Source organism: Caenorhabditis remanei, chromosome V (genome assembly GCF_010183535.1).
Source record: "Caenorhabditis remanei strain PX506 chromosome V, whole genome shotgun sequence".
NCBI lineage: Eukaryota > Metazoa > Nematoda > Chromadorea > Rhabditida > Rhabditidae > Caenorhabditis > Caenorhabditis remanei.
The window spans coordinates 6,365,552-6,378,715 of NC_071332.1; the positions used below are offsets into that span (position 1 = coordinate 6,365,552).

General features: G+C 40.7%; 2 protein-coding genes across 2 annotated transcripts; both read left to right on the forward strand.

The window, feature by feature from the left end:
- Positions 1 to 9,350: 9,350 nt before the first annotated feature.
- On the forward strand, positions 9,351 to 11,509 carry GCK72_017694 (uncharacterized protein; the record flags this gene model as incomplete). The annotated part of the gene is made up of 6 exons (XM_053732208.1): positions 9,351 to 9,384; positions 9,466 to 9,700; positions 9,748 to 9,808; positions 10,147 to 10,300; positions 10,344 to 10,543; positions 10,994 to 11,509. 6 exons carry the CDS (start codon positions 9,351 to 9,353, stop codon positions 11,507 to 11,509), a joined length of 1,200 nt encoding a protein of 399 aa, XP_053581121.1.
- Positions 11,510 to 11,618: 109 nt separating this feature from the next.
- GCK72_017695 (uncharacterized protein) lies at positions 11,619 to 12,235 on the forward strand (the record flags this gene model as incomplete). The annotated part of the gene is made up of 3 exons (XM_003112446.2): positions 11,619 to 11,735; positions 11,787 to 11,925; positions 11,970 to 12,235. The coding sequence occupies 3 exons, from the start codon at positions 11,619 to 11,621 to the stop codon at positions 12,233 to 12,235; spliced, it is 522 nt and encodes a 173-aa protein (XP_003112494.2).
- Positions 12,236 to 13,164: the final 929 nt, after the last annotated feature.

Below are 13,164 nucleotides of genomic sequence, written 5' to 3' on the forward strand. Positions count from 1 at the left end.
AATACCAAATACCAATCACAATGATATTTATCGACTTCAAGAAGGCATTCGACACGATTGAACCTGCCGCTCTATGGGAAAGCCTGAAGACTCAAGGGATAGACTCTGGATACATAAAACTCCTAAAAGAGTGTTACAAACGATTGCTCCACCACAATCATACCATTCTATAACCCAGTCAATATCCCCATTACCAGAGGTGTCAGACAAGGTGACCCCATCTCACCAAACTTGTTTTCTGCTTGTCTCGAAACGGCCTTTAGTCGAATGTCATGGCCACATATAAAAGAAGACAAAGATGACTATGATAACTCCCCTGGTATCAGAATTAACGGCAGAAACCTAACACATCTACGATTCGCCGACGATATCATTCTCATCTCGAAAACTCCACAAATAGCGGAAAAAATGCTACAAGAGCTGGTAAACAGTTGTGAAACAGTCGGTCTGGAAATAAACGCGAATAAAACAAAAGTGCTGAGGAACAAATTTGCGTCAAGTCACCAAATAAATATCAGAAAAAACAACACCATGACTGCAATTGAAGATGTTGAGGAATACGTATACTTGGGAAGACTGCTCAATACAAAAAACGATCTAGAGCCAGAAATTCACAGAAGACGACGATCAGCATGGGCGGCACTCAACAACATCAAAAACACAACAGATGCCTTGACATGTCCGAAAATCCGAGCGCAACTTTTCGACTCCATTGTTCTCCCCGCACTGACATATGGATCAGAAACATGGACTTTCACTAAAGCTCTATCCGAAAGAGTAAGAATAACACATGCCGCACTGGAACGTAAACTCGTCGGAATTACCCTCACGGAACAACGAGAGAAAGACCTCCACCGAGAAGATATAAGGAAGATGTCCCAAGTGAAAGACCCTCTTGTCTTCATAACGAAACGAAAGTTAGGTTGGGCTGGCCACGTGATGAGAAGAAACGATAATCGGTGGACAACGCTACTTCAAGAATGGATACCCAGAAATGAGAAAAGACCAGTAGGAAGACCACCAATGCGATGGGCCGACTCCCTGAGGAAAGAAATCTCAGTGCGACAAGGAACTCAATTGATCGAACCTTGGAGCACAATCGCCAAAGATCGGAAAAAATGGATAGCTGTGATCCGCGCCCACACCAACTGAGCGAAGAACGGATCGACTAAGTAAGTGTTGTGACGTTGTTTATTTAGTCACAAAGATTTATATTATTTTGATCTACCTTTTTGATCTACCCGCTTTCCCTCGTATTCCCCCGTTTGCCCGCGAAGAGGAAATGTCATCCTTTTCCTCTCGTTCTAAAGTCAGTTGTAGTTTTATACCTGCTTCCGGAACGTGACCGTTACGGATAGATTGTACCCCTTGTCCCCCTCATTTTATTATTCCGAATCACTAATAAACGAGTGATTATTATACATTGTTTCTCTATTAGCACGAGATACAACAGTGGCGATCAGATTTCGAGCTCTTTTGAGTGAGAAAACCACCGAATCACTTGTTAGCTCCTTTCTTACACGTGAACCCGGAAAGAAAGTCTAGCAAAGTGATAAGAATTCTGTTTTGCTTACACGTGAACCCGGAAAGCAAAATCAGTTTTCTCTGCCTCTAGTGTTTGTTAGCCTTTCTTACACGTGAACCCGGAAAGAAAGACTAACGAAGTGTTGAAAATTGAGTGGTGCTTACACGTGAACCCGGAAAGCACACCCAATTTACAGAGAAATATCGATTTTTGCTAGTCAAAAACGAAAAGTAGTCGGTTTCCGGTTGGATTTTATCCGACGGATATCGATTTTTCTCTGGTGATTGAGGCGATCGAAGTGATAGATACTGGTTGTTACCCAGTTTATCTAAAGTTTGATTGAAAAAATGTCAGACGCAGAGATGAACCGAAAGTTCATCGAAATGATGGAATTCATGCAAAAGCAAATGGCAGAACAAGCCAAAAAGCATGAAGAAACCATTGCTGTCTTGACAAAAGCCGTGGCGGAAAAGAGTCAAATTGATGGTTCCTTGGGAACATCAAGCGGACTAACCGTGTCACAATCACAGTTGATGAACGACATTGGTGGTAGAATTACGGTGTTCCAATTCGATTTGGAAACCGAGAAAACATTCTCAAAGTGGTACGCGCGTTACAGTACGGCGTTTACTGAGGAAGGGAAGGGTCTCGATGACAAAAACAAAGTTGCTCTGTTAGTGAGTAAATTGTCAGAGGAGGTATATGAACAGTATTCTAGAAGAATCTGTCCCAAATTGCACCATGAGGTGAATTTCAAAGATACCGTCGACATTTTAAAGGAAATGTTCGATATAAAGAAGAGTTTGTTCTCGCATAGATTCGCGTGCATCAATATTGCTCGTGATGGTGACTCTCCAGTTGAATACACAAACAAGGTGAACGCGTTGTGTGAATTGGCAATGTTGAAAGACATTGACCCTGATGGCTGGAAAGTTTTCTTTTGGCTAAGAGGGTTAGATCCAACACAGGATACCAAAGCTCGTGCATATTTTCTGAAATATGTCGAGAAGAAGACGGAACTGGGAGAAAAAGTTAACATCAATGAGTTATGTACGGAATGGCAGAAACTTTTGAGTCAAACTAGTGCGGTGTCTGAGATGGAGAAAAGTGATACGGCAGTGAGAGCAGTGTATGCTAAAAAGCCGAGTAATCAGGATCAGAGTGGAGACAAGAACACATCAGAATATGATTATTCTGAAGGTGGAAAGTGTTGGAACTGTGGGAAACGTGGCCATAGGAAGCCAGATTGTCCCAAACCACTCACAACATGTTTCGATTGTCAGAAGAAGGGACATATGTCCAGTTTTTGCAGATCGAGAAAAGATTCGTCATCAAGAAAGACACAACACGTTGCCATAGTTGGTGGAGCTTCTTCGGAAGATGCTGAGGTCAATTCTGTCCGTCAGTATGTGTCAATAGATGTGAATAGTGAGTCGGTGGAGTTTCAGTTGGATACGGGATCTGATATCACACTCATCGGAAGGGAAGATTGGAGTAGAATAGGAAAGCCTGACTTGGAGAGATGTAGATCTAAAGTGAAGTCAGCAAGTGGAAATGAGTTGAAGATACTAGGCAGGGCGCTAGTGGAGTTCAGACTCAAAGGATCAGTAGGTACTGGTTATGTGTATGTCCGAGAACACGGAAATCTGTTGGGGTTAGACTGGATTGGAAGATCCAAAGAGATGTCTTATCACATGGGAATGATGGTCAATGAGCTGACACATTCAAACACAGATGGAATCCATGGGGGATTGAACGGAAAGTTTCCGGAGGTGTTCAAGAAGGGACTAAAACGGTGTGTTAAAAAGAAGGCAGTTCTCAAGGTAAAGGAGAATGCAACACCGGTCTTCAGATCGAAGCGTCCAAGTGTACAGGGAGCTTCAAGGGTCGTGGAGAAAGCAGTGTCGTCGTGCACTATTAGTCAAGGTGGGAAGATCCCTAGGAAGATCCCATTACAGCCATGGAAGACACCGGAGCGTGTTTGGCAAAGAGTTCATATCGACTATGCAGGTCCAGAGAACGGACAATACTATCTTGTCGCAGTTGATGCTAAATCAAAATGGGCAGAGGTTAAGATAGTGAAGTCGATATCGGCAGTTTCGACCGTCGGAACATTGAAAGACATGTTCAGTCAACACGGTTACCCTGAAACTTTGGTTTCTGATAATGGTACACAGTTCGTGTCAAAGGAATTTGCTACGATGTGCCAGGATGCAGGAATTGAGCATGTTCGCTCACCAGCATTTCATCCTCAATCGAACGGTCAAGCAGAAAGATTTGTTGACACATTGAAGAGAGGATTGAAAAAGTTAAAAAGGGAGGGAAGTGTGAACAATGAGATCTTATCTCAATTTCTGTTACACTATCGCTCAACACCGTCAAATGCTCTTGGAGGTTTGACACCAGCAGAAGTTCATCTCGGAAGGCGTCTGAGAACAAGGTTATCGTTGATGATGCCGCAGTTGAATAAGACTGTAGATTCAGAGCAAGTTGCAATGAAAGAACAGTTTGATAAGCATCACGGAGTGAAAGCCAGAAGTTACCGTAAAGGTGATTCTGTATTTGTGAAGGTATTCGAGAAGAATACATGGTCGTGGAAGCCTGGAAAGGTTAACCAGCGACAAGGTCGAGTCGTCTACGTCATCGGTCTGAATGACGGACGAGAGCGTGTTGTACATGCCAATCAAATGAAGATGCGATTGGAGGAGTCAACACAGGAGCAAAGCAAGGAGCATGAGTGGGCTACCACTATGTTCGATGTGTTCGAGTTGCCGACAGTTTGGTCGACAAGGAAGTCTACCGATGAAGCGAAGAGGGATATGCCATCTACACCAGTCATGGATTCACCACAACGAGTGCATCAAGGTCAAGGGACATCATCATCTCCAGCGCGACAAGTTCAGTCAAGGGCATCTACTCAACCGTCGTCAAGTCAGTCAACAACTACAGCAGTTCAAGGACAACGGCTTGCTCCGTCTCCAGTTCAACCAAGAAGGACAACCCGTGTCAGGAAGAACGTCGTCAAGTACGATCCATCAGCTCACATCTAAATTCTCATTTGTGATTATTCCTATTGTTCTACTTATCCTGATACCATCATTGTTGTTACCTGATTAACCAGTATGTTTTATCTTTACGTAGGGAGGTGTTGTGACGTTGTTTATTTAGTCACAAAGATTTATATTATTTTTGATCTACCTTTTTGATCTACCCGCTTTCCCTCGTATTCCCCCGTTTGCCCGCGAAGAGGAAATGTCATCCTTTTCCTCTCGTTCTAAAGTCAGTTGTAGTTTTATACCTGCTTCCGGAACGTGACCGTTACGGATAGATTGTACCCCTTGTCCCCCTCATTCTATTATTCCGAATCACTAATAAACGAGTGATTATTATACATTGTTTCTCTATTAGCACGAGATACAACACTTAGTTACTTAGTCGATCCGTTCTTCGCTCAGTTGGTGTGGGCGCGGATCACAGCTATCCATTTTTTCCGATCTTTGGCGATTGTGCTCCAAGGTTCGATCAATTGAGTTCCTTGTCGCACTGAGATTTCTTTCCTCAGGGAGTCGGCCCATCGCATTGGTGGTCTTCCTACTGGTCTTTTCTCATTTCTGGGTATCCATTCTTGAAGTAGCGTTGTCCACCGATTATCGTTTCTTCTCATCACGTGGCCAGCCCAACCTAACTTTCGTTTCGTTATGAAGACAAGAGGGTCTTTCACTTGGGACATCTTCCTTATATCTTCTCGGTGGAGGTCTTTCTCTCGTTGTTCCGTGAGGGTAATTCCGACGAGTTTACGTTCCAGTGCGGCATGTGTTATTCTTACTCTTTCGGATAGAGCTTTAGTGAAAGTCCATGTTTCTGATCCATATGTCAGTGCGGGGAGAACAATGGAGTCGAAAAGTTGCGCTCGGATTTTCGGACATGTCAAGGCATCTGTTGTGTTTTTGATGTTGTTGAGTGCCGCCCATGCTGATCGTCGTCTTCTGTGAATTTCTGGCTCTAGATCGTTTTTTGTATTGAGCAGTCTTCCCAAGTATACGTATTCCTCAACATCTTCAATTGCAGTCATGGTGTTGTTTTTTCTGATATTTATTTGGTGACTTGACGCAAATTTGTTCCTCAGCACTTTTGTTTTATTCGCGTTTATTTCCAGACCGACTGTTTCACAACTGTTTACCAGCTCTTGTAGCATTTTTTCCGCTATTTGTGGAGTTTTCGAGATGAGAATGATATCGTCGGCGAATCGTAGATGTGTTAGGTTTCTGCCGTTAATTCTGATACCAGGGGAGTTATCATAGTCATCTTTGTCTTCTTTTATATGTGGCCATGACATTCGACTAAAGGCCGTTTCGAGACAAGCAGAAAACAAGTTTGGTGAGATGGGGTCACCTTGTCTGACACCTCTGGTAATGGGGATATTGACTGGGTTATAGAATGGTATGATTGTGGTGGAGCAATCGTTGTAACACTCTTTTAGGAGTTTTATGTATCCAGAGTCTATCCCTTGAGTCTTCAGGCTTTCCCATAGAGCGGCAGGTTCAATCGTGTCGAATGCCTTCTTGAAGTCGATAAATATCATTGTGATTGGTATTTGGTATTCTCGACCTACTTCCAGCAGTCGTTGCACTGAATGGATGTGGTCAATCGTCGAGAAGGATCTTCTGAATCCTGCTTGTTCGACCGGTTGTGCTTCTTCCAATGAATTCCGGATTCTATTCAGAATACATTTCGTGAAAGCTTTATATAGTACGGGAAGCAGGCAGATCGGACGATAATTTTCTAGATTTTCTTTGTCTCCTTTCTTGAATATTAGAGTCGTTTTTGACGATTTCCACTTTGTTGGAACTTTTCCTTCTTTCAGGTAGCGCGAGAACTTTTTCGCTAGGAGTTTGTGAACGGTGAAGTGACAGCTTTTCAGGAAGTCTGCTGATATCTTGTCTTCTCCCGCCGCTTTACCGTTTTGGAATGAGTTCAGGGAGTGTTGGATTTCTTCTGGAAGGAATGGAGGTAATGCTTCTGTTTGTTGAGGGAGAGTGGTTGTAGCGCTCGGCTTTTTGGTTGCAAACAGGTTTGCGTAGAATCGTCTTACTTCGATTTCCATTTTTTCTCGAGAAGTGAGTTTTTCTCCCGTCTCTCCTGATATCAAACATGGAATGTATGATTGGTATTCGTTGATGTCCCTTGCAACCTTCTTCAGACTCCTTTTCTGGTTTGCAGCATTCAGAAGTCTATCTTTCGTGAAATTTTCATGATCTTTCTTCACTGCTTGCCTACATTCTTTGGACAGGGTCTTGAAATTGGGGTCTGATCTATTAGTGCATCTTCTCTTTGTCAGTAATAGTCTTGTATTGTCCGTCAGTCTATTTCTAGAATGATTATTTGGCATTGTCACAGCAGCGTCTTGCGCGTTCTTCAGAACGTGTATAAGGGTATCGTACTCCTTATCGATATCTTGATCTTCACAAGAGTCAAGAGTTTCTGTTGCGAGCAACGCTGCTGTCGGGTCTAGGACTCTTCTAGGCGGCTTCCTTCTCTTCACTTGCTCGTACTTCGCCTGCTTTGCGTTTATGTGGATTTTTGCTCGTAGCATACGGTGATCGCTGCCGTTTGTGAATGAAGGAACAACAGAGACGTCGGTGATGTATTTTCCGTTTGCAAGAATGTGATCCAACTCGTGTCTGTGTTGTTTATCGGGACTGATGTAGGTCCATCGTCGGTGAGTCGGCTTTATGAACTGTGAGTTCGTGTGGAATACTCTGTTGACCTCGCAGAACGTGGCAAGTCTCTCTCCACTGTCGTTTCTCTTTTCCATGGAGTGTGGGCCAATGAATACTTCGTTTCCTTTCCTTTCACCGATTCTGGCATTAAAGTCTCCTATGACCATTTTATATCTACTCTTGCATGACTTGTACACGTCTTCTAGATTTTCGTAGAAATTTGAATGTTCTTCTTCTTCGTAATCAGCGGTGGGTGCATAGCCTTGTATGATAGTGCACTGATTCTTGTTCACTTGCAGTGTAATGTATCCGATACGATGACTCACTATCTTTATCTCTTTTATTTTTGGCATAAGGGATTTATTAATTATAAATCCTACACCGCCAGATACAGAAGAGTCGTTGCGTTTTCCAAGTATTACGCCGGTTCCGTCCCGATTTGTCATATGCACTTCTGCGGATCTTTTTGTTTCTGAGAGACCAATAATGTCGTATTTAATGCGATTTGTCTCTTCGAGTAGTTCTGCAAGTCTGTTGTCTGTGGCGACAGACCTGCAGTTAAAAGTGCATATTCTTAGATCGGTTTTTCTGGTTTTTGGCCGGGTTAACTTTGTCCTTTTTGAGTGGTAGACATTCTTTTCATAATTTAAGAATGTGCACTAAATTGGCTCACACTTACAGTAAGTTCACTGAAATTACAGTACTTTCGTTTGCTTTTTCTGCTTGATTATTGAAATAAACTGTTTTCAAAGAATATTGTTACATCTGTTGACGAAAAGTGTATAAGAAAATGAAAAAAAGTGCACGGAAAATAATAGATTTGTCTCTAGAAATTTACCGTTCTCGAGTAACGCGTCACGTCGTTGAAGCTTACGAGAGTTTAATGAAAAGTTGAAATATGATCCATCACCAACTCATTGTCTTGAATTTATCGAGCTCATTGAAATTATTGTATTCTGTTATTCTATTTGAATGCTTGTATGGTTTTCAATAAAGATTTTCGTTCGGATTTGTTCTTTATTTTTCAACCAAAGAGAACATTGTGGATGTGTCGTAACTTCTGGTATAGCTCACATTCAGATTTCACATTGCTCTAGAAATGACAATATACATTCCCAAAAGTTTACAGTTTATCGCATTACTCCTCTTTCCGAAATGAAAAAAAGATTATTTTGAGATCATGAAGATTATATTCTAAACAACTGACACTGTGAGACTCAGTTTGAAGCAATTGTTCTCTTGAGCTCAAATAGATAAAAGACAAAAGTCGGAATAATATACAACACACCTACTTTTTCAGATTCTCATCTCAATAAGAGCAATTGCTGTTGAAGCATTCCAACTGTTTGACCTTTTTCCATTCGTATAAAAGCAGCATAATATCCACTACAGAATTCTATAGATTTTTTATATCTTCTATGATCTCGGTCTGGAATATATTGGACCAATATGACATATGGCTCCGAACTCACCAAAAAGAAAAACAAGTTCTTGAGGTGATTTTTTAAGATGCGAATAAGACAATTTAGAGGAAAATGATTTAGATAATCTGAAGTGTCGAAAAAGCAAAAGATTCAAAAGGACAACTTTAAAGATTATTGAGCGCAATGTTTGTTTTTCTGTTATTATTCTGAGATTTCTGGAACTCTCAAAATCTGAACATGCACGAATCTTGTTATGAGGAGTTTCAGATGTTTCAGATGTGATAAGACTGGTATCATCTGTTTTCCACTCTACAATCACAGATTAGCACCTCAATGAATTCAAACACAACTTGGTTGAATCAGAAATTTGGATGATCCTTTTCAAGAACTAAAATTATTAAATGTTTCATTTTTTGAGAGGAAAACAAAAGCATACTTTATTTCAGAAGCTTATGATGATCAACATGAATCATAACTCTCAGTTAAAAACCATTCAGAATCAAAATATCAACATCTTCGGAACCCGTTAGCCTTTAAAAAGCACATATTCCAAGTGTACCAATATCTAAAATGGGAAATCAATTAACGAGAGAAGCTTCAACTTTTCAACAAGATTTTTTGATTAAAAGGAACACTGGAAAGATTTAGCGGTGAAGAAGAGTCGGCGCGAACACCAGAAAGATGATAATTTCAATTCAAAAAAGTGGGAACTCCGGTAAGTCCAAAATTAACTAAATAATCATTTTTTAGTAGAATTTGATAATTTTCGATATTTCAAAAATTTTGGTGATTTCAGATGGAATTGCCGGTTGTCAACCCGAGTATCAACACACCAGAAAAAAAAAGAAATTTTGGAAGGATCGAATCTTGCCGAGGATCCAAAAATCGCTCGAAGTCGCTAAAAATATTTTCGTCGGGAACCTAGTCTTCATCTTCGCTGTTCTCACCATCTACATGGTTCTGGTGTTGGAAGCGTACAGAGAGAATCAGAGCTACATTGGAGCATCGGAAAAGATTGAGGAAACGAAGAAGTGAGTTATCATTCGAAACACTTATTGTTGCTTACGAACTTATTCAGATCATTTGGATATTCTACCTATTATGGTCTGGTGTTCGGGGTGGTTCTGGAAGTCATAAGGGTAATTTTGTTTTCATTTTCTTACTATTACTTTTCCATCTATGAGCATGATCAATCTATTTTTGATCGGAACAAGCTGAACTTTGGAGTGTATACAGAAAGATATCCATGTTTTCTATTGCGATGCTAGTTCAGTGGTAACGGGGGGCAATGAAGAAGAGAGGTTGCTGGTTCGACTCCCGCCTACTTCTCAATTTTTTCTATCAAAATTTCGAGAATTCTACCCCATTTTTCTAGAATAAATCTTTTTTCGGGAAAGTATCACATTAACACTTGAACATTATTGTTAAGAAAAAGGAATTATGTCTTTCAGGTTCCATTACTCAACTTTATTTTCAGAATTCTCTTCGCCACTTCAAGAAGCCCCCAATGCCATTCTACGTCCCAACAATTGGATCCGTTATGTCTCTGGTACTAAGTATTGTTACTGTAATAGTTGGAAACGTGGATGACGCAGACTGGTTCAAACAAATCGCCATCGGATTCATTTACGGTAGGTAAAGTCTTCCAAACACACAGAAAAGAAGAATTTTCAGGAAAGACGATTGAGGTGACACTGTCTCGCTACACCATCTGGAATGGCTCTGCACAGGCTATTGGAGCATACATTGCACTGCATTTCGCCGTCCGAATGGCAATGATCATCGAAAACGCTGGATTTGCAAACAGTGTGCAATTGATTCGGATTACGAGATACACGATGACTGCTATTGCTCTTTTCTGCGGATATCAGTTGGTTCGTACTCATCCTAACACTAGAGAAAACACGTGATTGCTTTTCAGGCAGCAGAATCGGAAAAGTTGCAACGAGAGGTGTTTGTAAAAGAAGATCAACGACACCGAGAATAGAGAAGTCAGACCAGTGGACGAGGAAAACGGAGTGGAAATTCCCCTCATTTTGTCCCCTTTTTCCCCCGTATTTTTAGAGGTCCCAGCATCATGCTGGGGTGGTTCCTCTCTCTTTTTTCTTCTTTTTTTCTTATTTTTTCCCCTTTTTCCCCCGTATTTTTAGAGGTCCCAGCATCATGCTGGGGTGGTTCCTCTCCCTTTTTTCTTCTTTTTTTTCTTATTTTGTCCCCTTTTTCCCCCGTATTTTTAGAGGTCCCAGCATCATGCTGGGGTGGTTCCTCTCCCTTTTTTCTTCTTTTTTTTCTTATTTTGTCCCCTTTTTCCCCCGTATTTTTAGAGGTCCCAGCATCATCCAGAGGTCCCAGAAAGTCCAGTTTTCTACTGTCTTCTGAATCGTCATTCTTCCACGACAGCCGCTGCTCAGACTCCACAGCTTTTCCTTCTTGGACATCTGTCCCGATCGCTGTCCTTCTACGGTCCATTGACGACACACGATCTTCAGCACGTCAAACACACCTCCACGGTGGTTTCCAGCACGATCCACACCCCATGGTGTATCCCACAGCATCGATGTATTCCTCACATCTTGAGCTCTTCCTCACTCGGCTGCATCTCCGATCGGCTTCAAGGTGATCCCATGATCTCGAGCTCCTCGCTCTCAAACCCTTCGACGGCTTCCTCACAACGATGCCGACATCTCGTCCTACTGCATCGGGGTATCCAAATGCTGCTCCAACACTCTCCCTGCGCACCAACCAATCCGATTTGGAGTATTCCAGCCTTCCTCGGTGGTCCCTTGATCCTGATCGCCAATGTTATATCGTTAGGTGGCAGGAGAGTGGAGTATAAATAACCATTTATTTACATAAGGAATAACCGACAACTATTAGTTCTCTCGGCTTATATGGGCAGATCTTCTTGCCACGTATGACCTCAGGGTTAGACGATCACTAGGCTAGGCCATGCTAGTTCACGCCACAACAACAACATCTCCCAGTGCAAAAACAACTCCGAAACATTTATGCGCTCATTCCGGAGCAACGGTATTCAAAAGAAAGAAGGGATATTGGTGCTCACTTGTGAGTTGCTAACTAAAACAAACATGTAATCAATATATAATTATCATTCAGTTGTATGTACAATTCGAAGGTAGCAACACACCAGCTTACTCTCCTATCGCATATGAAGATGCAGTCTTAGTCTGCACTTTTAAAAATAGTACATTGAGCGGTTTGGAAACAATAGAGGAATATACATATTGGCAAAATTGTAAGACTTTATTTAACTTCACCAACCATATATTATTTTTGCAGATGTAAAAAAGTACCCTGGCAACATCACGGGAATTTGGGTTGGTGTTGGATACAATGAAGCAACAAAAGAATACTATTGGAATGATGGACATGCTTTGCCAACTCTCACAAAGCAACCTTCAGTAATCGAACCGAATGGAAAATCGGCATGGTTTATCAACAGAAATACTTCATCTCCGGATTTCGGTTATTTCGGTTTTGTTAACCTGACGGGAAGAGGAAAACCAAATGTGAATGGAATTATATGTGGAGCACCCGGACTATAATCTAATTAATAATTTCTATAAATATTGCTACACTGCCCGACATAAATATAGAGCCACTTGTGATTATCGACTATCTCACAAAAATGATGATACTTCAGGCAGTTTTCAGAATGGCAAAAATATACATTTATTAGCTGAAAAATGTTGCATGCAAAACATTTTAACTCTGCCTCTTTGTTTTTTGAAAAATCGAAAAAATGTGAAAAATGGCTTCAATCTATCCGACATAAGTATAGAGCCACTCACAAAAAGTGCCAAAAATGAGAAAATTACAAGCTAAAAACATTGAATTCGGAATCTTCGTCAAAAGTTGAGTTGGTTAGAAATATTCCTCCAACATTTTCAGTTAAAAATATTGAGAAAACTGAGAATTTCTGCAAATTTTCAAGCCTCTCCATTTTCCGTTTGTTTTGTCTAAATAAGTTCTGTCTAACATCTGATTTTTTTCCTATATTAAGTGTGTAACTCATGAATTAAAGTTTAGTATAGTTTTTGTGAACATTTGAATTCTTTTGAACAACTTAGGTTGCCTAAAATCAGAAAAGTAGGAAATTTTTTGAAATTTTGCATGCATTTACATCGAAATTTCTGGTATTTTCCATTTTAACTAATTTTTTTTGCTTGTCAGACACCGAACTGGCCTTTTTGTTTTGTTTATTAACATTTATCCTGAATTAGCTCCACTGTAAATCAACAAAAAAAGCAGCAACATGAAATTTTAGATCAGAAATGTTAAAGCAAAATCATCAGATTATTCAAACTGTGTTCAATGAGCAATTATGACGATGATTCAGCATATATCAGTGTTATTATCATAGATATGCTGCATTTTCAAAATTTTACTGAAGGCGCGGCACTTTTTACCAGAGCTAAAAATATACCTCTGTACGATACAGGTGAAAATTCAAATGGTTATTTATACTCCACTC